General features: G+C 67.5%; 1 protein-coding gene across 7 annotated transcripts; it reads left to right on the top strand.

Annotated features, from left to right (window-relative positions):
* LOC101317392 (uridine-cytidine kinase-like 1) lies at positions 1 to 22925 on the top strand. Of its 7 annotated transcripts, none has more exons than XM_073793200.1 (30): positions 21 to 112; positions 354 to 411; positions 2185 to 2310; positions 2555 to 2697; positions 2965 to 3809; positions 3915 to 4141; positions 4254 to 4565; positions 4727 to 4851; positions 4921 to 5013; positions 5178 to 5276; positions 5359 to 5529; positions 5742 to 5936; positions 6081 to 6182; positions 6493 to 6555; positions 7038 to 7136; positions 7408 to 7649; positions 16864 to 17066; positions 17315 to 17421; positions 17666 to 17836; positions 18017 to 18088; positions 18825 to 19014; positions 19096 to 19157; positions 20875 to 20894; positions 21608 to 21706; positions 21787 to 21880; positions 21966 to 22028; positions 22111 to 22233; positions 22336 to 22443; positions 22512 to 22668; positions 22753 to 22925. In XM_073793200.1, exons 3-30 carry the CDS (start codon positions 2187 to 2189, stop codon positions 22830 to 22832), a joined length of 4389 nt encoding a protein of 1462 aa, XP_073649301.1. In that variant the 5' UTR covers positions 21 to 112; positions 354 to 411; positions 2185 to 2186; the 3' UTR covers positions 22833 to 22925. The 7 variants fall into 7 exon arrangements, 6 of the variants coding, with proteins under 6 accessions (XP_073649303.1, XP_073649301.1, XP_073649300.1 ...); XM_073793199.1 differs by lacking the exon at positions 20875 to 20894 and adding an exon at positions 19782 to 19798 and having other exon boundaries at positions 22 to 112; positions 17606 to 17836; XM_073793201.1 differs by lacking the exon at positions 20875 to 20894 and adding an exon at positions 19782 to 19798 and having other exon boundaries at positions 23 to 112.
* The last annotated feature ends 846 nt before the right edge of the window (positions 22926 to 23771 follow it).

The following is a 23771-nucleotide window of genomic DNA, read 5'->3' as shown; positions in this document are numbered from 1 at the left end:
CGCGCATGTGCGCAGCGCGGCGCGCAGCCTGCGCCGCCCGGACCCCGCGCCCCGCGCCCCGGCCCGGCCCGGCCCCGGCCTCCGCCCGGCCCCGGCCCGCTGGGCGCCGCAGGTAAGCGCCCGGCCGCGCTCCCGGCCGCGACCCCGGGCGGCCCCCGCGCCGGCCGCGCCCTCGACCCTGACCCCGCGCGCAGGTCGGGGGGCCGGACCCGGAGCCCCCGCCCGCCGCCCCCGCCGCGCCCGGACCCCCGCGCCGCGCCCCGCGCCCCGCGCCGGCGTCGCGTCCCTGCCTCCTTCTTCTCCAGAAAAAGTCGCCATTTTGGTTCACTGCCTTTGGGCCCCCCCCTCCCCAGGCGCCCGGGATCGGCCCTTCCGGGGCCACGCCGGGCCCGCACCCGCCGCAGGTGACAGGTGGGTAGCGAGGCCAGGCCGCAGGTGTGCGTCCCCTGGCCGGCCTCATCCGCGCGCCCGGGCCCAGGCCGGGGTCCCGGGCCGAGCGGCCTGGGCCGCGGTCCCACCGCCAGCGTCGCCTGCGGTCAGCGCGAGGCGCTCCTATCCCCCCCCTCCAGAGGGTCCCACCTCTGCGACCCTGCTGGCCCCTCTGGGGAGGGGCGAGCCCTTTCTCCTCCTGGTGCGCGAGTCACAGGCCTTGAATGGAAGGGGAGTCTCTGCCTCCTAGGCCAGCCCTGGTCCCGGGGGCTCCCAACTCCGAATTCTTCACCCAAGCTGGAGGAAGGCTGGAAAGGTGGGGCTCAGTAGGTACCCACAGTAGCCTCTGCTGGGGTCAGAAGGGCGCTGGCATGTATCCTTGGATGTATCAGTGTGAGGGCTTCCAGAGAAGTTTGTTTAGAGCGCTCTGGACCCGTACTGACCCCAGGCCCAGGATGTAGGCAGGCCCCTGACCATGGGCAGTGACTGTCCCGATCTCTGATCTCAGTCTGCCCAGATGTCCTCTGGACCTCCTAGGCACAGCAGATCCCTCCTTTTCTGTCTGTTAGAAGTTAGGAGACTTCCCTGGCGGTCCAGTGGTTAAGACGCCACGGTTCCACTGCAGGGGGCACTGGTTCAGTCCCTGGTCGGGGAATGAAGATCCCACATGCTGTGTGGCGCAGCCTTAAAAAAAAGTTAGAAACCATCAGGGGAGGGGTAACCTGCGCACATTCCGCCCCCCTCTTCTTCTGTGGCCTTAAGCGTCCCTGTGGGAGGACCCAAAAGGGCTGAACTCAGAGTCGCCCCAGCTCTCAGAGCCTGGGGTCCCCCAGCAGAATGGGCCCACTGAAGCCCAGCCTCAGTCGGCAGAATGTTGTCTGTGGCCAGGGGCCTGTCGTCTCTGGAGTGGCGCTGGTGGGCCTGTAGGTTGGGGACAGAGAGTCTCTGGAGGGTGGAGGTGAGGAGGTCAGCCAGGTGGAGAGTGGCCGAGGGATCCAGCATGGGGCAGCCGTCTGGTAGGAGGGGACCCGGCGGGAAACAAAGCAGGGCAGGGGGTCAGGGAGGGTGGCTCGGCTGGCACAGGGACCTGAAGCCCGTGCGGCAGGGTCCTTGGTCTGCTCCCCCTGGAGAGGGTGTGTGCGCAGTTGCGGAGTGCGCTGGGGCCGTCGGTGCCCACCTTGGCCATCTTCCAACTGTGTCCTGGGGAGAAGGATGCGAGGGCACCCACCTGTGCCCCAGAGCGTGGCCTTGGGTCTGGGTGAGGCTGTGGGGGAAGGTGCTTCTAGGTGCGGGGCCAGCACAGCCTGTGAGCCGGCAGCCACGCTGGTGTCATAATTGGCCCCCGAGGGGTGGCACTGGCCTCCTCCCCCGGGGCACTCCGCCTCTCCTGGAGCCATCCCCAGCTAGTGAGAGGTGCGTGATTCTCTCGCTCTCTGGGGTTGTGCGTCTGGAGGCAGGGAGCCCCCCGGCGCTGGTGAAGGCTTCAGGGCAGGGCTAGATTCCTCTACGCTGATAGGGTTTTCTGCGTCATCCAGGGAGACTTCGGCTGAGCAGCCCCTCCCCTAAACCGGAACTCCCCCCGCCCCCGCCCATCCACCCCTTCCTCTGCTTTCCCTTGTGGCCAAAGACACAGGCGGGCAGGCTCCCCTTCCTCAGGCGGGAGAGTGGGCCTGTCTGGGGCAGGGTCGAGAGCGGCCCATTTCAAGTCCCGAGTTGGGCCCGGTGGACCTCACGGGCTGTCCGCTTGCTCTGCAGAGATGACCGATCCCTTTTGTGTTGGAGGAGGCCGCCGGCTCCCGGGGTCCAGCAAGAGTGGGCCTGGGAGGGATGGCGGCCGGAATGAGGTCCGACTTCCCATGCTTCACGACCCGCCGAAGCTAGGTAAGAGGAGTGAGGGCAAGGTCGACTCCAGGTGGCCACGGGCGCCAGCGCTGGGCGTGGGCCTCCCGGGATGTCCAGCTCCTGAGAGGGAGGAGAGGTCCACCCTGGGTGGGCCACGGCCTCCTGCCCCTCGTGCCTCAGTGCAGGGGAAGTGAGGCTCCTTGCAGGCGGGACCAGCCCCCTGTGTGGCAGACAAGGCTGCAGGGAAGGCAGTTTCTGAGCCTTCGTGTGTCGTGTGCTGCAGGGCTGCCGGTAGGCCGGGGTGGGCCGACAGTGCCCAGCCAGGCCCCACTCTGCTTTGACCCGGGAAGTCCAGCCAGCGACAGAACAGAAGGGAAGAAAAAGGGGCGTCCGAAAGCCGAGAACCAGGCGCTCCGAGACATTCCTGTGAGCTCCCCGAGGGCTGGGTGGGACTCTCACAGGGTCTGCCAGGGAGCCCACTGCCTTGGCAGGCTCGCCTGCTGCGTGTCCAGTGCCGAGCCCTCAGCCCGGATCCACTGGCTGCTCCGTGTGCGAGGGCTTCGAGAGACGGCCTGGGGCCCAGCGAGTCCTGTGCGGGGCTCCCACAGGCCTGGGGACAGTGCTGAGTCGGGGGCTGGGCAGCAGAGGCCTGGGTGGCTGCAGGGTCGACAGCCTGGCCTTTCCCACGCCCAGCTCTCCCTGATGAACCAGTGGAAAGATGAGTTCAAGGCGCACTCGAGGGTGAAGTGTCCAAACGCTGGGTGTTGGCTGGAGTTCCCCAGCATCTACGGGCTCAAGTACCACTACCAGCGGTGCCAAGGGGTAAGGGGCTGCGGCCTGGGGAAGGGGAGGCCTGGGGCCCACCCTGCCCTGGCTGTTGGCTTGGGGGTGTCCACGCCTGCCCTCTCCACCCAGGGTGCCATCTCAGAAAGGCTGGCCTTCCCCTGCCCCTTCTGTGAGGCTGCATTCACCTCTAAGACCCAGCTGGAGAAGCATCGCATTTGGAACCACATGGACCGACCCCTGCCTGCCCCCAAGCCTGGGCCCGTGAGCCGGCCAGTCTCCGTCAGTCGGCCCGTTGGGGTCAGCAAGCCCATTGGAGTAAGCAAACCTGTCACAGTCAGCAAGCCCATCGGCATCAGCAAGCCGGTGACGGTCGGCCGGCCCGTGCCGGTCAGCAAGCCAGTGCCGGCCAGCAGGCCCGTGCCGGTCACCAAGGCTGTGCCGGCCAGCCGGCCTATACCGGTCACCAGGTCTGTGCCAATCGCCAAGCCAGTAACAGTCAACAAACCAGCGCCGGTCACCAAACCGGTGACCATCAACAAGCCGGTGTCTGTGACAAAGCTTGTGACAGTTACGAAACCCGTGCCAGTTGCGAAGCCGGTGACGGTCAGCAGGCCCATTGTGGTCAGTAAGCCGGTGACGGTCAGCAGGCCCATTGCCATCAGCAGACACACGCCGCCCTGCAAGATGGTGCTGCTGACCAAGTCTGAGAACAGAGCTCCTCGGGCCGCGGGGAGGAGCAGCGGTAAGAAAAGGTATGGGGGCTCCTGCTGGGTGGGGTTGGGTGTCCCCGGCTGCAGCTCAGGGGTAACAGGGCCCAGAGTGGGCCCTCCTGCCCCTTACCTCCCTGCTCTCTGCAGGGCCGCAGACGGCCTGGATGCCTGCCCCCTCCCGCCCAAGCAGGCGAGGCCGGAGAACGGCGAGTACGGCCCGTCCACCACAGACCAGAGCTCAGCCTTCCAGCTGAGCACAGACCCCAGCAGCAGCCCCCTTTCTCTGGGCAGCAGAGCCTTGGGGGGCAAGGAGGCGCCGAGGGCCGCGGGCCCCGTGTCCCCGCCTGAGGAGGGTGCGGAGCGCACGAAGCACAGTAAGACGAGAGCAGGGGGCGGCGGCAGGCGGGGGCGGCGGCCAGCCGGCCCGAGCCTCCCAACGGTTATTTGACCAGAGCCTTGTCCTGTGTGTTCTCTCCCCCGAGTCAGGAAGGAAACAGAAGACACCCAAGAAGTTTACGGGTGAGCAGCCCTCCATCTCAGGGACTTTCGGACTCAAAGGTGAGGCCTGGGCCAGCCGGGCACCTGTGGGGCCAAGCACACGCGGCGGCCGCGCCCTCAGCCTGCACCTGCCCCTCCCGCGTGCGCTCGCAGGCCTGGCCAAGGCGGAGGACAAAGCCCGCATCCACCGCGCCAAGAAGCAGGAGGGGCCGGTCCCTGAGGAGGTGCGGAAGAGGGGGCCAGCCCCCAGCAGCGCTGTCAGCAAGGAGGTGCCGGCCCCAGGGGCCCACCCAGCCCCAGGTGGGAGCTGCCGGGGGGCGGGGCACAGGCCGGGTCTTGAGGGTGGGGCGGGTCCCGAGCCGCGGGGACGGGGGCCGAGCATGGACCCTGGGTTCTGTGCTTGGCGTCCAGGGCATCTGGGAGCTCCTGCCTGCCCCTGAGGCCCTGGCCCTGCTCCACAGGTGGCCCTGAGGAGCAGTGGCAACGGGCCATCCACGAACGGGGGGAGGCCGTCTGCCCCACCTGCAACGTGGTCACCCGAAAGACCCTCGTGGGGCTCAAGAAGCACATGGAAGTGTGTCAGAAGGTGAGGCTGCCCCGTGCCGGGGTGGGGGGAGGCGCCCCGGGCCGGCCTCTCACGCGCGCCCGTCTGCAGCTGCAGGATGCGCTGAAGTGCGAGCACTGCCGGAAGCAGTTCAAGTCCAAGGCGGGCCTCAACTACCACACCATGGCGGAGCACAGCGCCAAGGTATGCTGCTGGTCTGCCCCCGCGCCTGCCGGCTCTCACTGCTGGCCTCCCGCTAGCAGGGCTTAGTGGCTCCCGTGCCTGGCTAGGGACGTCCGCGGCCGCAGCCCCTGGGCAGGGGCGGGGCCCTGTGGTGGCGGGGGCACTGAAGCTGGCCTGCCCCGCAGCCCTGTGACGCCGAGGCCTCGGAGGCGGGCGAGCGCGAGGAGCGGGAGTGGCTGCGGAAGGTGCTGAAGCAGGTGGGGCGGCTGCGCTGCCCCCAGGAGGTCAGTGGGCCACGTGGGTGCGGGCGCCAGGCGGGATGGGGCCCGCCGCTCTCCGGCCACTCACCTGCCCCCGGAACCCCAGGGCTGCGGGGCCGCCTTCTCTAGCCTCATGGGCTACCAGTACCACCAGCGACGCTGCGGGAAGCCGCCCTGCGAGGTGGAGACCCCTTCCTTCCCCTGCACCCACTGCGGCAAGACCTACCGCTCCAAGGCCGGCCACGACTACCACGTGCGCTCGGAGCACGCGGCCCCGGTGAGCGGCCCACAGCCCGGCCTCCTGTCCCTGGGGCACCAGGCAGGCGCGCCCATGTACTGCCTGCCACGTGTGCTCCGCCTTCCCTCCCAGGGGCCCACGTGCGTCGTGGGTCGGGGGGAGTGAGCCTGGGGTGGGCTCCCGTGTCCCCCGTGCGCTTGCCACACGTGCTCTCTGTGGCTCATCTGGCCTCCCCCTCCCCACCCCCGCAGCCCCCCGAGGAGCCTGCGGACAAGGGCCCCGAGGCTGAGGACCTGTTGGGTGTCGAGCGGACCCCCAGCGGCCGCATCCGCCGCACGTCGGCCCAGGTTGCTGTGTTCCACCTGCAGGAGATCGCGGAGGACGAGCTGGCCCGAGACTGGACCAAGCGGCGCATGAAGGACGACCTGGTGCCCGAGACTGCGCGGGTGAGCCCAGCCTCCCAGTCTCTGAGCCTGAGCCCCCGTGACCTGGGAGGGCGTGGTTGAGGGCTTTCTCAACTCAGCAGGGAGCGTCTGGGTCACCTCCAGCCCAAGCTCCGAGCTTACCCTGGCACCCGCCCACGTCTGCAGCTCAACTACACGCGGCCCGGCCTTCCTGTGCTGAACCCCCAGCTGCTGGAGGAGTGGAAGAACGAGGTCAAGGAGAAGGGCCACGTCAACTGCCCCAATGATGTGAGCCGGGGAGGCTGGGAAGGCATGGGAACGCTGGGACTCAGGACGGAGGGCCCAGGGGTGGCCTTGGGGGGAGCCCTCCACGTGGCCCCTGAAGGGTCCTCAGATGGAGCCTCACAGGCAGAGGGGCCTTGACCTCAGCCCTAGCGGCCCAGCCTGCCCACACCCCTGGGCAGGGGTGACTCTTGGGATCAAGTCCCCCCGCTTGCCCCAGATGGGCCCTGGGTCCCCCGGGCTGGGCAAGGGGTGCACACTGGTGGGGGGGGCACCTGCCGGAGGGCCCGCCCCCACGGTCGCCTCCTGCCCCCAGTGCTGCGAAGCCATCTACTCCAGCGTGTCCGGCCTCAAGGCCCATCTGGCCAGCTGCAGCAAGGTCAGTGTCCAGGCCCTCCCGGCGGCCAGGCGTGCGTGCTTGGTGCTCCCAGCTGCCCCCCAGGGGTCCGCGCAAACCGGGTGTGCGCCCCTGCCCCTGTGGGGCCAGGGCCAGCGCCTCCTGGGATGCTCGCCGCCTCCAGCCCCAGCCATCAGTCACTCAGTCTCGGGTGGTTCTGCCTATGGGGGTTCCTCGTCTGTGCTGGGACAGCCCGACCTGGGCCTGGGGTACGGGCCCTTGGCTTCCCAGGAGCACCTGCCTCTTCCCACCCTCTCCTTGCTTCCCGCCTCCCCTGCAGTGGGGGCACCTTGGTGGTCCTGCCACAGAGTAGCCTCGTGGGTCCCCAGAGCACACCTGTCAGGCACCCATTCAGATAAGTCACACAGGTCGGGGTGGTCCTGGCTGCATCTGGGTACTTCTGGTCCTCCAAGGGCCAGTGGTGGGGCCCACTTCCAGGGGCTGGACTGCCCTGTGCCTTCCAGGGGGACCACCTGGTGGGGAAGTACTGCTGTCTGCTGTGTCCCAAGGAGTTCAGCTCCGAGAGTGGCGTCAAGTACCACATCCTCAAGGCCCACGCGGAGGTGCGTCAGGGACAGGCCTGGTGGGAGAGCCCTGCTGGGCCTGCGGCTGAATGCGCCGGCCCCACGGAGGGGGCTGGGAAGGGCAGGGGCGACAGGGTGACGGCTCTTCACTTGTGCGAGTGGGCGACGTTGAGGAATCTGCTGGTTTCTCTTCAGAGCAGCCTCCGGCTTCCCTAGAGAAGCTTGGGTGTCCCCAGGCCCCGGGTCCCCTGCCGCCTCGCCCTCCAGGGTCCTGGGCCCCAGGGTTTCCATCGCTGCTTCTCTCCCCCAGAACTGGTTCCGCACTTCGGCAGACCCGCCTCCCAGACACAAGGGCCCAGACTCCCTGGTGCCCAGAAAGGAGAAGAGTCCGGCTGGCGGGAAGAAGCGGGGCCGCAAGCCCAAGGAGCGACCCCCTGAGGATCCAGCCCCTGGGACGCCTCCCCACCGGGACGACTGGCCCCCAGGAGGCAGAGACAAGGGGGCCCGGGGCTCTGCTGGCCGGAAGGTGGGAGCCGGCAAGGCGCCCGAGAAGTGAGTTTGCAGCCTGGCAGGTGGGTGGGGCCCGGCCCCCTCTGTCCAGGGTGGGGCTCCAGAGCCTCCTGCCCTCCAGGCCTCCACCCCCCACCCCTGCCTGTTCATCTGTCCAGCGGGGGCGGCCAGCCCTCTCCCCTCCCCGAGGGTGGCCCTGCCCCACGCGGGCTGCCGCAGGGCACCTTGGGCAGGGGCTCCCGGGAGGGCCAGGGCAGCTGCAGAAGTGCAATAGTCTGGAGGGACCTTCGTGGGCCGGCAAGAGGACGGGCTCCAGCCTGGGCTTCGGTGCTGGGGCGGCACGGAGCAGGCAGGTGGCCTCTGGTCCTCGGCGTGTGAGCTCCGTGCCCCATCGGGGGTCCCTGGTGGCCCGTGGTTCTGGGCTGATGAGGGTACCTGAGCAGCCTCACCTCGTGACCCGACACTGGAACCCCAGCACCCCCCAGCTACCTCCCGGGACAGACCCCAAGTCTGACAGCTGCCGTGCTGACCTGCCCGCCCCACCGCACGCCACCCCACCCCCACCCCCACCCCGCCGTCCTTTGGTTCCTGCACTTCTGCTCTCTACCTCTCCAGGCCCACCTTCCCCTGCGGTGCAGCCCCTGCTGCGCTCGGGCCCTGCCCCACTGGCCCGTGTCCATCGTGGTGGCAGAGGCAGCCCTGCTCCACCGTCCCCAGTCGTGCTCCCCACTCGGGGCCAGGCAGAGGCTCTGCTCCTGCCACTGCAGGGCTGTGGGGCAGGGGCCACGTGAAGTGAGCTCTGGCCTCAGCCTCCAGCTTTGCTAATGCCGCTGGCCTGAGTCGGGTAGCCTGATGGGTTTAGGGATGGGCCAGTCTGGGTTCCGGGGTCACCTGGGGCCCACGGGCATGAGGGGCGGGGACCTGGGGCCTGGCTCGAGTAGTGACCACTGTGGGAAGCATCCTCTCTTGCTGGCCTGGGTTGGCCCGTGGCCAAGCTCCCGTGGGAGCCTCCTTCCCCCTTTTTTAGCTGCTCCTTCGTTTCTGGTTGTGTGGCCTTTTGATGTGAGAGCCGAAGGCCCCGGGGGAGCTTGGCCAAGGTCATAGTAGGTTGGTGGCAGCTCCAGGGCTCTGTCTCGGCTCCCTTTGGTGCCCTGAGGGCAGCGAGGTCTGTAGGTTGGGTCAGGTGGAGTCCAGGGCTCCCTGAGGATGCAGCCACGTGGTTTCTGACCTCCTGCCTGGGCCCCACCTTCCAACCATGGCGTCGCTGGGACAGGGAGGATGCTCGGAGCTGCTGGGTTCGGGTGGAGGCTCTTTTCCACTGGGGGGTGGGGGAGGGCTGAGGGCTCGGCCTTGCCGACCCCGGACGATGTGAATCTTGATGTTTGCCCGTGTGCGTGTGTCTCCTGGGTGTAGTGGATGCCAGTCTCGTTGCTGTGACAAGTAACAAACCTTTTTTTTAATTCTGTTTTTTATATGAAAACACAACAGTCTGACATTTTGGTGCTAAGGGTTTCCTGGTGCCGACGGTGGATCTGGGGGCTGGGCTGGGGTCCCTCTCCTGCTCAGGGAGGCGGTGCTGACTGGGCACCCCTCTGCCCCCCAGCTCCTGTCCTCCTCCAGTCCTTGGAGAGGAGGGGCTCCAATCTGGGCTCAGCTCTCCTCACCCCGCACTAGGGAGACAGTTTCCAGGAGGGCTTTGGGGCCGAGGCGCCATGCTGCCCGTCTCCGGCTTCTTCCTTCAGCCAGAGTGCTCTGACCCTGGGCAGTCCTGGCCTGATGTGCTGGGGGGGGGGTGTGTGTGGAGACATGGGCTCCCCCCCACTCACACGCACCTGATCTGATCAGGGGGTAGAGGCCTGGGCAGGTGCAGGTAATCCAGCGTCAAAGGCTGAGGCAAGCGGCATGACTTCGGGGCAGGGGGGCTTTCTTTCCTGTGTTCCTGGGTGTCACTGGGGTACAGCTGGTGGAGGTGGAGGTGGGTCGGGCAGCCACTGCAGGGGCAGCCTCCGGGGGGAGGGTGGGGAGCAGGCACTGATGGGAGCCCCACGCGCACTTTGTCCTTGTCACCAATGGTTGGAGGAGGTTGGACCTCAACACCTCTGCTGGGGATAGCTGCCTGCCCCGGCCTCTCAGGTACTTGGCCCTTGGGGAGCGGGGGCTGGTTTTGGCTGGGGGATGCGTTTCATTGTCACCCCCAAAAGTCCACGTGTGGTCCCTGGCGTGGGAACCCCACCAGATATGTGGGAAGAGGTGGGGTCCTGGGTAACTTGATGTTTAGCACTTTAACCCCCTTCTTTGTCTTTAAGGTGGGCGTGGGGACTGCTGCCAAGAGTGGCGCTGGGTTGGACCCCTCTCTCTCCCCTCTTCCCTCCCGGCTTCCATGCTCTGGCTGGTGGGTGGCAGCGGCAAGCCGGTCCTCAGAGCCCTCCTCCTACGGTGGCAGAGCCCTGGGTGCCTCAGCAAGGTCTGCCCACTTCCCACTCTGGTGGGAGTGCAGCCGGGTAGCCTTGACTGACACCTTCAATGAGAGGGACTGAGCGGCAGACACCCCCCCTCCATGCGGTGGGTGTGGACCCTGCCTGAGACCCCAAACCCAGGGCACAGTGTCAGGTCCCTTTCTGAAGATCTACCTCTGGCCCAGCCCACCCCCCTTGCCCCGAGAACAGGAAAGGGTCGACTCTAGGGACCGACACGTCGCACGAAAATAGGATGCACTTTTCTGCTCGTGTGAGGGCAGATGAGTGTCCCCTGGTGTGACTGGTGGCCCTCCCAGTCGTAGGCCCCTCCTGTCCCTCTGGTTTGGAAGGGAAAGAGTGGGTGCACCCTGACCCGTAGAGGGGAGGGCTGTCCCGGTGTGTCCCCCTGGGTGGGCCCCAGGCGGCTGTCCTGGAGGCCTGGGGTTTCGGGGGCAGCCAGCACCTCCCGCCTGGCAGCCACACATCCTGTACTTGGGGTTTCTCGGTTTGGGTGTTTTTAATGCCAGTTCTCCGTAATAAGTGCATTTCGAAAGAGAGGTTCCGGCTATCAACTTGTAACCATATATATACGTATATATTCTATCTACAAAGTGTTTATTTGCAAGATGTTTTGACGGTGAGCTCGGGCCCCGCCCGCCTTGTGACCATCTGTCCCCGGTCCTCGTCCCCGCCCCCCGGCCCCAAGTGGCACGGGGGCGGGCCATCAACTGTATGTATTAAAAATGACTGTATCAAATAAATGTTTATTGATTTTTTTCCAGGGGTTTTGTGCAGCTGAGTTTGTGGTAAAGCGCGGGCGGGGGCCTTCCCCGTACTCGCGCCGCGCGGCCTCGTGGGGCTTCTGGTTTGCGGGGCGCGCGCGTCCTGGTGGGACTTGTAGTCCGCGGGGCGCGCGCAGCCTGATGGGAATTGTAGTCCGGGGGCGCGCTGGCGGGCGCCTGGTGCCGGGCCCCGAACCACAGCTTCCGACAGCCTGCGCGGCCGGCCCCCGAGCCGCGGCCGGCCCCCGAGCCCCGCCCGGCCCGCGGAGAGGCCCCCGAGCTCATGGCTGCGCTCCCGGCCTCAGCTGAAGCCCCCCGCCCGGTGCCGCCGCCCCCAGCGGCTGGAGACGAGCCAGACCGGCTGGAGGGGAAGAGCGAGGACCGGTAGGCGCGGCGCGCCCCTCGCGTCTCGTGGTGGGGGCGGCTCCGGGAGCCAAGCCTGGACCAGCGGAGGGTCCCCGGGGCCTGGCGGTGGCAGGCCCTCGCGGACGGCCGCGGGAAGGGGCCCGTAGGCAGGGCCCGCGTGGGTCCTCGGTCTGTCTCGAGTAGACGGGGTGCCGAGCCAGCGAGCACCCGGGCTGGACTGTGCGCCCGCCGGATGCTCCCAGGTGGTCAGTGCGTTCCGGGAGCCGCACGGACTCGGCCTGCCCCACTCGAGGGCCAGAGGTCGTGATGCTGGGCGGCGCGGTGCTCAGTGCCTGCCGACTGCCGGCCAGGAGCCGGGGGAGGGGACCCTGGAGGCTCTGGGGGCTTTGCAGGAGGGGAAGTGGTGGCGGCCGCTGTCACCTGGTTGGGGGGGGGGGCGGCTTCCGCTGTCGGCCTCGGGCTAGGCCCCAGGGGGTGACGGCCAAGCGGCCCTCGGGCGAGGGCTGGCTTCTCACTTCTGGATCTGAACAGTCCCTGAGCCAGGGCCAGCGTTGGCCCCACGCTGGGGCCAAAGGAAACTTTTGCAGCCAGGTGCCTGTTCCTGGGAAGTGCCGCGGCCTGGACTGCTTGGGACTGTCTGGGTGCCGCCAGCAGAGCCGCTGGGCGGGCGGGGAGAGGGATCGCAGGGGTGAGATGCCGGCAGCAAGAGGCTCCCTGAGCCTGGAGGAACATCTTGTGTTGCTCTAGGCTCACCCCCTCCTGGGGAGCAGTGACTCCGAGCCTGGCTCAGGGTGATAGGGGGGAAGAGGGAGGACCTGAGTCTGTGACACTTGTTAGTTCTAGAGAATCTGATGTAGCCTGAGACCTGATAAGCTCTTGAGAAGAACACTCCCTGCAGACACAGAACGGTGGCAGCAGCCGTCTGGCTCTGCCCCGTGCACAGACCGCGTAGTGGGCATGGGTGCCCCTCACGGGGCTGGGGCGGCAGTGGTCTTCCTCTCCTCGGAGCGTGGTCCTCAGGGGACAGGAGGGGAGCCAGGGCCCATGGGGTGGCCCTGGAACTGCCTCTGGACGTCACGGGGGAATCGCTCCCGTTACACCCTGCCTTCTCTGCGATGTTCCTCAAGCATGTCCCCTCCCCCTCCCTGCCTCCCCAGCAGTCCCTGCGCGGCCCGAGGGGGCCAGAGCTGGCCCTGGTCAGTGTCCGGGTGTCTGTGCAGATGCCTCCAAACCGAGGCTCTCCCCGCCCGACCACGGCTCCGGCTTCGCCTTCCGCATCACCATGGCTGCACGATGTGGTCTGGTCGGTCTACCTTGCCGTGGCTTCTTGTGTGTCTGTCCCTCCAGAAGGTCAGTCCGGTGAGGACGGGGACCTCGGCCTACCTTTGCACTGGACATGCTGGTGGACAAGTGAGCACCTCGCAGTGGTGACAGGGTACCCCCCTCGGGCTGTCCCTTGGTGAGGTCCGGGTGGGCACGGGTCTGGGGGCTGCCGCTGGGCGACTGGAAGGAAGCCTGCTGGATTCGCCTAGAGCAGCGGGGAAGGAGGGGGTCCCACAGGGGGATTTCCAATGGGTGGGGTGGGGACAGTACAAGTTCCTGGAGCCTGGTGCACACCTTTAGGGCTGCAGCCCCCCCAGCCCCCCAGTTCTCTCTCTGCTCTGAGAAAGCTGCCCTGATTTCCCTGTCCCTGAGCCAGTCTGGGGCGGCCCCGCCTCCCCAGGCCAGGCCCCAGCAGGCCAGCTCCTCCCTCCTGCTTCTGGCTTCATTTGACTCACTCCCCCGGGAAACTTTCCTAAAGCAGGACAGGGCATCAGGGCTTCTCAGCCCCGAGCCTGAGAGCGCCTTAGTGCGGTGGGCAGGGCCGCAGCAGGAGGGAGCAGCTACCGCGGGGCAGGCCTGTTACCCTGAGGCAGCGCCCCGGAGGGGCCTCCTTCAGTGTGCGGACCCCAAGTGAAACTCTTTCTCCCCTGAGCCCCCGCCAGCCGTCTCCACTTTGATGCTGTCGGAAGCCTAGAAAAGCTGGTGTGAGGGCTGGATTAATCACAGGGAGGGGGCCAGGGACCTGGGACGGCAGTGAATACTGCGGCCGCCCACCCGAGGGCCTGCTCTGCCTCCTGCTGCCAGACTGGGGCGTGGCTGTGTCCCCAGCTGAGCGCTGAGCACGGTGGCCTTGGGGGACGTGCTGGAGCCTTCGTGGAGGGTGGGGGGGCGGGCAGTTATTCTCGGAGGAGGCCTCAGCAGGGTAGAGTTTCAGGTTGTTTATGCCTCTCGGAGGCACCTGGGGGCAGGGGTGCTCAGCTCAGCTCCGCTGCTCGCTGACCCCTCCGATTCCCTGTCCCGCTGGTGGGGTGCGGGCGTGGGCCCTGCCGTCCCCGGCAGCCCAGAGGTCTGCAGCTTCCTCCAGGCCGTTCTGGACGAGGGGGGCACGGTGGTCCTCAGCCAGCCCTGCGTGGGCAGTGTGCCAGCCTAGGCGCAGGAGGGCGGTTCACACCCGACGCTGGCCTGAGGTCCGCCTGGCTGCTCTCGGCAGCTCAGTGCTATTAATATCAGGCCAGCGCACAAGCCCCAGCCGGGTGATCCTCTTAGGCGGCCGGCGCTGAGTGCCGTTGCTTCTGCACGGGCTCCTGGGGCCTCTCACCTGTTGGCCCCCCGCCTCCCAGGGGACAGCCTCTGCCCGCCAGGGCCTGGACCCCACTTCAGCCTCTCACCTGCTGTGCTGCCCACCCATGAGGAGCAGTTCAGGGGGCTCCTGAGCTGTCCTGGGGGGCTGCCAGGGCTCTAAGAGGCAGTGCGGCGGTGCCCTGCACGCACCTGGGATCACCCTGGTGCCCCGGTTTCCCCTGTGTCCTGGCCATGAGCAGCCCCCAGGCTTACGCTGGCATCAGGGTCTCGGGGTGCTGGGCCCTTGGAGCAGAAGGCAGGTGAGTGGCTGGCCTGCTGTCTTCCGGTGAGGCTGCCCATCTTCGCTGCGTCTCGGCCACCCCCAGCCCCGTGTGCCGTGTCTAGTGCACGTCAGGGCGGAGACGGGCCAGGTGCTCGTGGGGACCGGCTGCCGGCTTTGCTTGGGGCTCTCAGTTACCAGCCGACGCGTGTCCGTGTGGCTCATAACCCTTTGGTGGACTGCCTTTTGTCCTTGTGGTTGGCAGCACCCTGTCCATCCGTGAGCGGGGAGGTGAAGGCTCTCCCATGCCACGGTTTGTCCCATTGTGGAAACGGGGTGAGGCCTGCTCTGAGGGCACAGTGAGCTTTGTCCCCGGCTTTGAGAAAGAGCCGGGCTTCTGGAGGAGGCAGTGGAACTGGACTAGGTTGCAGAACTGGCCTGACGCCGTCAGGCCTATTGCAAGCCCTCGGCCGGGCGGCTTTCTGGCAAGGTCATCCCTGGCTAACCTTGGGATCTTCCCTGAGGAGGTGTCTGTCCCAGGCTGTCCGCGCCACAGGCCTTGGAAGTCGTCCGTGGTAGTGGCCGCCGTCACCTCGGTAGGCCAAGGGTCAGTCACAGAGAGGGGTGAGGGCTCCTGCCGGAGAGGCCAGGGCACCAGCCTGGGGTGAAAAGCAGGGGGACAGCAGCAGTGCCAGCCCAGGCCTCCCATCCCACATCGGCCCCGCGAGGCCGTCTGGCTGTCCGTGAGCGTGCTGGGCACAAGGGCGGGTTTGCTGGGGCACTGAGGCCCTGCTCCTTTGCAAACCAGGTTTTCTGTGTTGGCTTTTCCTCCCCGGGTAGGAGGCACAGACTGGACGTTTTCCTCTGGGGCTGTGCGAAGCTGCCCTCCCCAGCTATAGGCTGTCGGTCATCTCCGGGGTCTGTGGGTCGCTTGCGGGGAGGGCAGCTGTGTGTGAGCCCTGGGGGCCCTGCGCTCGCTGTCGGGGGATGAGCGCGTCCACGCGTCCAGGGGAACGGCCAGCGCTGCCCTCCGGCTGGGCCTTGAAGACACCACTGCTTGTGCTCCGTCTGTCTCCTGCTCGGCCGAGTGAGGCAGCTGTCACTGCCCCGTCATCTGGGTATCCCACTGTGGTGTTGGCTCCACGGACGAGTAATTGCTCCTTCCAGAGGCAACACAGGCAGCCAGTGATTCCCGGGGCTCGCTCCCCACGCCGTCCCAGTGACGGAGGACCAAGGCGGCGCGGTGCTATGTCCCCCGGACGGTGCTGCACGCCTCCTGTCACATCCGATGGCCGGCTTTCCTGCTGCGTAACTTGTGCTGACACGGCCCTCTGTGCCCTCGAGAGCTGCTGGTGTGGCTCGTCACGTGTTAGGCCTGAGCTAATTCCTTCCACTCCTCCCCCCGCCCCACACACGTGTGCACACAGGCGCTGTCCTCCTGGCTCTTGGCAACGCTGGGGGTGCTGGGAGCACCGCGCAGCTGGAGACGCCAGTGTTCCTGGCAGGGGACGCTCGGGCCACCCTGAGCAGGCCAGTTGCACAGCACCCTGCGCCCTGGCCATGACAGCAGAGGCTGTAGCGGTGACAGCGAGCTTCAAGGACAGGTGGCCGTCTCTGTGCACGCGTCTCACAGGCTCACGCTAGCTTTTACGGCTCGGGGAGCTTTGCCTCGAGGATGCCTTCCGTGTGTGGCTCCTCCTCAGGTTCCCACCGCGTCCCGAGCAGTGTCCATGCCTGGGGCTCCAGCCGCGGGTGGACACACATCCTGCCGGGGTTGTCCGGTGCACCCCCAGGTTCCCGGTACTTTCTTCCTGCCTAGACGATCAGCTTGCCTTCGGAGTCTCTGGGGCGGGTCTGCCAGCTGACGCTGTGGGCAGTCTCTCTCAGGCGGTGGTGGAAGTACCTTTTTCCTAAGCTGGTCCTGCCCCCGGGGCCACCTTCACACTGAGTCTGCGTCCCAGCCTCTCAGCATAGACTGAGCCGGCATCGGGCAGACGCAGCCTCTCGTAGGGCCCTCAGCCGAGCCGAGCGTCCCCAGCTGTCCCTGAAGGCTTTGAGGCCTCGAGGCCTTGAGGCCTTGGGCCAGTCATCACTTCCATGCCTTTTAGGGGTATAAACCCACAGAGAAGTCAGCACAGCCCCGCTCGAGTGGCGTGGCACGGCGAGAGCAGGCACAGATGGCGTCTGCGTCTCCCAGGCAGGTTCCCGCCTTGTGCACAGTCTCTGGGGGCCTCCGCCCTTCAGCAGGGCGCCCCGGGTCTCCCTCCCCGTCCGTCCACACCACCGCTGGCCCATCCCTTTTGTCAGCGGCCTCTGTCTCTGGAGCCCCTCTCCCTGCATGTCCTGCAGGGTGGCACAAAACTAGAGGGCCGCCCAGAGTGTGTCTGGGGAGAGGACACAGTCCTCGACAGGGTCTTGACTGGCCTTGGCGTGCCCACCTCTCATCTCCTGGGGGGAAGGGGGCCCTCGTGGCCCTGCTGAGGCCCGGTCCACGTGGGAGGAAGAGCTGGGCCCGGACAGCGCTCCCTTGTGTCCTCCTTAGCCACCTGCCGTCCCTCTGGATTTGTGGACGGTGGCAGTCCGAGGCCCCGGGCCCAGCGGACGGGCTGCAGCCAGGTGTGCTGTGTCCCGCCACGAGCCCGCTCACCTTGGCCGTGCCCACGTGCCTGCGTGAAGGCACCATGTGGACCAGTCACGCCAGGCCCAGCGTGGGGTGGCAGGGGGGGTGGTGGCCCTGGGCCAAGGCAAGCGTGCCCCGCCCCCCACAGCAGCGGCGGCAGCAGCAACGCGGAGTCCTTGGACAGGCTTCTCCCACCTGTGGGCGCCGGGCGCTCGCCCCGGAAGCGCACCACCAGCCAGTGCAAGTCCGAGCCGCCCCTGCTGCGCACGAGCAAGCGCACCATCTACACGGCAGGGCGGCCGCCCTGGTACAACGAGCACGGCACCCAGTCCAAGGAGGCCTTCGCCATCGGTGAGCGCGGCTGCGGTGCGCGGGGGGGGGGGGGCCGAGGCCGCCGCCCGCCCAGACCCCCGAGCGGGCGGGTCGGGCAGAACCCACCGCTGTGCCCCAGCCGGTGCTTCCGTGATCCGCGCTGCTCGGGCCCCTCGGTCCCGGTCAGCCCGGGGTGGAGGCAGCGTTGGGTGGCGGGCACCGCTGGGACCCATCTGTGAGGCTGACCTGGGCCGCTCCGCTCAGGGTCTCTCTGACCCTCTGCACAGGCCTGGGGGGCGGCAGTGCTTCTGGGAAGACCACTGTGGCCAGAATGATCATCGAGGCCCTGGACGTGCCCTGGGTGGTCTTGCTGTCCATGGATTCCTTCTACAAGGTAAGGGTGTCCTGCGTGAGCAGCTGCCTCCACGAGGTCCACGGCTCCTGCCCTGGCCTGGGGCCTGAGCCCGGGGCTGCTTCTCCTTCCGCTGCTGCTCCTCCCCCCGCAGGTGCTCCTCCCTCCGCAGATGCTCCTCCCCTTGCAGGTGCTCCTCCCCCCGCAGGTGCTCCTCCCCTTGCAGGTGCTCCTCCCCCCGCAGGTGCTCCTCCCCCCCCCCCCGCAGATGCTCCTCCCCTTGCAGGTGCTCACCAGGCAGCAGCAGGAGCAGGCCGCCCACAACAACTTCAACTTCGACCACCCCGATGCCTTTGATTTCGACCTCATCATCTCCACCCTCAAGAAGCTGAAGCAAGGCAAGAGCGTCAAGGTGCCCATCTACGACTTCACCACCCACAGCCGGAAGAAGGACTGGGTAAGGCCCTTGGGCTCAGCCCCCACCCACAGCCGGAAGTAGGACTGGGTAGATACGCCCTTGGGCCCAGCCACTGCCCACAGCCGGAAGGAGGACTGGGTATATATGCCCTTGGGCCCAGCTGCACGGGGCTGGCGCAGGGGCCTCGGGGCCGCCTCAACACACACGGTTCCTTTGCAGAAGACGCTCTACGGTGCAAACGTCATCATTTTCGAGGGCATCATGGCCTTTGCTGACAAGACACTGCTGGAGGTGAGGACGGGTTCCAGGACGGATGGCCTGGCTCCCTGCTCCTCCCGTGGGACTCCCCTTACACTGGCCTGCATCCCTGTCCCGTGCCGTAGCCCCAGGGTTGGGTGAGGAGCGGCCTTGGCTCCTGAATCTCACCCCCCGAGTCAGGGCTTCAGCTGCTGTTCTCTGGGGTCCACATGGCTGCCGAGGTCAGAGCGATGTTGGTGGGTGTGGGTTCACCTGTGGGTGTGCATGTGTGTATTCCTGCCTGGGAGGGAGCCAGCCTCCTGCATCTGTGCTGCTCGTGAGGACGTCCTCTCCCCCGGGAGGCTCTGGGCAGCTGCCCCAGGTGTGACCCACTCCGGGCCAGGCCTTGGGAGCCACCTTCCCCGCCCTGCTGGGACCCGGGGGGCACAGCCGGCTACGCCCTTGGCCTTGCTCCTTCGCTGGTCCCGAGTGTGAGTGTGCTCAGGGCCCAGGAACCCCACTGCTCGCCACGCACGCCCACGCTCAACACTCCACGTGCAATGCACACCCGCCCCCCCACGCAGCCACACCACACGCTCCCCCCGCCCCCGCCCCCGCCCCATCCAGACCCGAGCGGTGCCGCGCAGGCCTGCTCTGCTCCTGGGCCCACACGCAGACCAGACGTCCCTGCCAGAGCCCGGACCCTGGTGCTCACTCTGGTCCTGCTGGTGACAGGGCCTCGGAGCCTCTTGTGTCAGGCCTTCTTCAGCAACTCACTCTCCCCGTCCAGCTCCTGGACATGAAAATCTTCGTGGACACGGACTCTGACATCCGCCTCGTGCGGCGGCTGCGCCGTGACATTAGCGAGCGGGGCCGGGACATCGAGGGTGTCATCAAGCAGTACAACAAGTTTGTGAAGCCCGCCTTCGATCAGTACATCCAGCCCACCATGCGCGTGGCGGACATTGTGGTGCCCCGGGGTGAGCCTGCGGCCCACCTGGTGGGGGGAGGGCGGGGGGCGGGCAAGGCCGGACCTCACCCTCCCTCCTGTCCCGACCCAGGGAGTGGGAACACAGTGGCCATCGATCTGATCGTGCAGCACGTGCACAGCCAGCTAGAAGAGGTGAGCCGGTGCCCAGGCTCCCGCGGCCCCGCCAGCCCTGCTCCCCACTGCCACCGCCCACGGCCACCTGCCTGGGCGGCCCCCACGTTTACTGCCCCGTCGTGTGCCGGCCAGAGGCAGCTGGGCTCCCTGAGGGACCTTGGGGCACGGAGTACCTCCAGCGCCCCCAGCCTGAGCTGGGCCTCGCACGGAAGGGTGCGCTCCTGTCCCTCCAAACCCTTTTGGGCCACCGTTGGGTTTTGGTGCTGAGTCCCACGTCCTGAGCGTCCTAGGAGGTCACACACCCCGGGCCGGCCCAGGGCGCCGCCCACCCCTCGGTCAGGCTTCACGATGGGGTGCTCGGGGCCTGCGGAACAGAGCCCCAAGGGTCCTGGCTCTGACAGCCCAGCCCAGAGGTGCCCACGCCAGAGGCCACAGGGAGCGGGCCCCCTCCCATGGCAGGCAGCCCCCCGGGACTCTCCCGCTACGGGGCTGCGGTGTGTCCGTTCCTGGGTGGGGGTGGCCTGGCTGGCCGAGGCACACGGTGGCGACAGGCCGTGCCGTCCGGTGGCTTTGAGGTGAGCAGTGCTGCTATCACTGATGCCCCACCCCATTCCCTTGTGTCTCCCTGTGTCGCCGCGGCAGCGTGAGCTCAGTGTCAGGTAAGTCTTCCCACACCCGTCTGCACAGACGGAGGCATTTCCAACATCCACAGGGAGCTCGGAGTCTGGGTTGTCACCCAGGCAGGCAGCGAGGTCCCCTCCCACCATGCCCACCCCCTGTGGTGGACCCACCCCCGGCACAGAAGGAGTGGTGTGATGGCCGCCACACCGCTTCTACCTGCCCTTGCCAGTAGTCAAGGGAATTAAGGCCCAGAGAGGTTACGGTGTTTGCCCAAGTTCACATAGCACCCTGACTCGAGGCTGGCCAGACCTCCCTGGAGGCTCCTGCCCGACTTGGGGCTGGTTGTGTGGGGCTGGACCCGAGGGCACAGCTGTCCTGAGCCAGCGCCGCTGTGCCCCAGGGCAGTGGCCACAGGCCTGTCCTCCAGCAGCCAGAGGGCCTGGATCTGCAGCTTCTCTGCTTGAGCTGAGGGGCGGGTCTTTACTCCCCCAAGCGGTGCTGAGGCACCCCACCCCCCGCATCCCGGCACCCCGGCCCACGAGCCGAGGCACAGAGAGCCAGGAGGCGCCCCCAGGAGTCCTGGGCTGCGCGTCCTTCCTGCCCACGAGAGGGATGGGGCGCCTGTCCCCACGCAGTGGTCGGCGGAGCTGGGAAGCACCAGACCGAGCCTCCAGCTCGAGCTGCATTGGAAATGCCTCCAGGCCCGTGCGCCGGCCTCCAGCTTCCTGCCCACGCATGAGTCTCCGCTTGCCTCTCACCCGGCCCGGGGCACCTGCGGGTCTGCCCACGTCATGTCCTCTGGAAGCCTTGTTTCAGAGAAATAAAAGTTTCCAGGAAGCGTGGCTGTGGTGGGTGGGAGGGAGGGACCCGCAGGGCCGAATGCAGTGGACTCTCGGGTGCTCGCGGGCCCGGGGGCGCGGGCTGCAGGGTCTCCCTGCCGCCAACCCCGCCTCCTGCTCTTCCCTTCCCCAGGCCAGCCGGTGGCCACGGAGACCACCGTGCTCCCCGCTAAGTGGTCTTTTCTCTCTCTTCTTTTCCTCTTCTTTGTAAACCCTGGGGTCTCCTGCCCTGTTCCCTCCCTGACCTACTCTTCGCCTCTTCACGTGGTGGGCAGAGGAAGCTGCGCTGGGATCTGTGAGGACAGAGTGCTCTGGCCGTGGTGCTGCCTGCGCGCGGTGTGCCCGGCGCTCTGCAGGCTCCGCCCCTCCCCTCCCGCCCTGCCCTCCTCTCCCTCCCCTCCCCTCCCGCCCCTCCCCTCCCCTCCCCTCCCGCTCCTCCCCTCCCCTCCCTCTCCTCCCCGCCCCCCCCCACTCCGCCTCCTCCTCCCCACCCCACCCCGCTCCAGGCTGGGGCAGCAGGGGCTGTGCGAAGCCAGCTCTGCCCGCCTCTCCTGAGGGGGTCGCACATCACCTGGGGGGAAGCCTTAGGCGGGGCTTGGCCCCAAAGTTCAGCTGTTTACCCAGGGAGCGGTGTCCTGAGGTTGGGGTCCAGATGCCCAGCTTGGGGGCTAAGATTCATCTGCACGTGTGAGGTCTCGCCCTCCCACTGCCAGGTCCTGAACGGGGAGGGGACCTGGAGCGGGAAGGGAGGCCCGCACCGCAGCCCCTGCTTCCTGCCTAACGGTCAGCTGCTCTGCCTTCCACCGTGTCTCTTAACCACTGCCTGGCTGTTACGGCGGAGGGCATGTCGGGATGGGGCCCTCCCTCCAAATCAACCACTGGGAGGGTGGCCTCCACCTTGCACACCCACCGTGCCCACCACGACTGCCGCCTATAGTCTGCGGCGGGAGGATGGGGCTCTGCGGCAAGATGCCCCTTCTTGAGTCCCCAGTCGCTTTGTGTCCCCAGGGCCGCGCTGGCCTCAGCGCACCAGTGCCACCCCCTGCCCCGGACGCTGAGCGTCCTCAAGAGCACGCCGCAGGTGCGGGGCATGCACACCATCATCAGGTGAGGCCCGTCCCACTCCCCCGGCCTGGCGGGCGGGCGGGGCCGACCTTCGCTAACCCAGCCGGGCCCGCCCTTGGCAGGGACCGGGAGACCAGCCGCGACGAGTTCATCTTCTACTCTAAGAGGCTGATGCGGCTGCTCATCGAGCACGCGCTCTCCTTCCTGCCCTTCCAGGTGCGGGGCGGGGGGAGGGAGGGGGCCGGGGGGGAGGGGGGAGGGGAGGCTCCTCGCGCTCACGCCCCGCCCCCGCCCCGCGCAGGACTGCGTCGTGCAGACCCCGCAGGGCCAGGACTACTCGGGCAAGTGCTACGCGGGGAAGCAGGTACCAGGGGCCCGACCTGGGCGACAAGGGACTGGGGCGGCCGGAAGGCGGGGGTCTGGCTAGCTCAGCCTCGTCCCCCCAGATCACAGGCGTGTCCATCCTGCGGGCCGGCGAGACCATGGAGCCTGCGCTGCGGGCCGTGTGCAAGGACGTGCGCATCGGCACCATCCTCATCCAGACCAACCAGCTCACCGGGGAGCCCGAGGTGGGGGGCCTGGGGGAGGGGGGTCCGGTGGGGAGGGCGGGGCACGGGGAGCCCAGGTGGAGCCTTCGGTTTGGGCCGCCCTGACCCTGTGGCTGCCTGCAGCTCCATTACCTGCGGCTCCCCAAGGACATCAGTGACGACCACGTGATCCTGATGGACTGCACAGTGTCCACTGGCGCGGCGGCCATGATGGCGGTGCGGGTGCTGCTGGTGAGTGGTTGGGAGGGGGCGGCGGGCGGGGGCGGGCGCTGGGCCCAGCTCACGCCCTCGCCGCGCAGGACCACGACGTGCCCGAGGACAAGATCTTCCTGCTGTCGCTGCTCATGGCGGAGATGGGCGTCCACTCGGTGGCCTATGCTTTCCCGCGCGTGAGAATCATCACCACGGCGGTGGACAAGCGCGTCAACGACCTCTTCCGCATCATCCCCGGCATAGGTGAGGCTGCCCGGCCCTGTCAGTGACAGCTGGGGGGGCAGGTGGGCCTGAGCCCCCACCACAAGGACCTGCTTCTTCCCCCAGGGAACTTCGGCGACCGCTACTTCGGGACTGACGCCGTCCCCGATGGCAGCGATGAGGAGGAAGGGGGCTCCGTGGGGTAGCCGCCCTCCCCGCCCCCAACCCCTTCTGCTTCCCCGGGGCTTACAGGGTAGAGATGTTAACTTATTTTAATTAAAAAATGTGTTGTCGGTGTACCTTGTCTAAACATTTTGTAAAATAAAACTTGAAAATTAAGCTGTGACTGGTTAGCTGGGGTGCGGGAGTGGTGTCCTGCCTGGGCCCTGGGCTTGGGGAGTGGCCCCCAGGGCTGCCCCAGTCCCCAAGCGGCGAGGCCACTGTGGAGAGAGAGGGACTGAGGAGCCTGGCCTCCGCTGGGTGGTCCTGGTTGGGCCCCCACCTTCCCCGCAGGACAGGGGCTTCTGGTCTTGTACTTGGCTTTTCTCACCGTCCAGGGTCAGTGCAGATTTAGGAGAGGACAGAGCTGGGCCTGCAGCTCCTGGCCCTGCTAGACTGGCCCCTTGGTGGCCACCTGGCCTGGGCCTGGAGCTCTGGGTCTTACAAGATGTCGACAGCCTCCACAGCCACTTCCCTCCCGCAGCACGTGTTTGTCCGCGGCGGGGGCGGGGCGGAAATGGGTGTGGGCGGGGCTGGAGGAGGGAGTGAGGAACCGGCCCTGGCCTCGCAGGAACCCCGCTTGCAGGGGATGTGGCCGGTGCCTCACTGAGCCGGCCACACCGCTCAGGGTCAGAAACCACATCCCGCCCTGCCTTCGCCGCTCCCGGGCAAGGGCACCGGCGAGGGTGCTGCCTGCCTGGCCCCACAGCCTGATGCCCGTTGATTCGCAGCTGCTGCGGGTGAGCTGCCAGAAGCATCCCCCACCGTCCCCCACCTCCTGGCCTGGCTCTTGCCCTTTCCTGCCCTCCTGGTCTCCTCGGTTTCCACTCACCTCACAAAGGCCATGTCATGGGAAAGCTCGTCATGGGGCGGGGACAGGAAGTCCCTGGGTGGGGACCAGGCCAAGGGCAGCAGATAAAGGAGGG

Source organism: Tursiops truncatus, chromosome 15 (genome assembly GCF_011762595.2).
Source record: "Tursiops truncatus isolate mTurTru1 chromosome 15, mTurTru1.mat.Y, whole genome shotgun sequence".
Classification (NCBI taxonomy): Eukaryota; Metazoa; Chordata; class Mammalia; order Artiodactyla; family Delphinidae; genus Tursiops; species Tursiops truncatus.
The sequence above is the reverse complement of the archived record's forward strand: the minus strand, read 5'-3'. Positions and strand labels throughout refer to the sequence as shown.

Coding starts and splice junctions, on each gene's coding strand:
- LOC101317392 (XM_073793199.1), top strand. CDS start 2,187: ATGACCGATCCCTTTTGTGTTGGAGGAGGCCGCCGGCTCCCGGGGTCC. Junction 2,311..2,554: donor TCACGACCCGCCGAAGCTAG/GTAAGAGGAGTG, acceptor CGTGTGCTGCAG/GGCTGCCGGTAGGCCGGGGT. Junction 21,707..21,786: donor GGCATGCACACCATCATCAG/GTGAGGCCCGTC, acceptor CGCCCTTGGCAG/GGACCGGGAGACCAGCCGCG.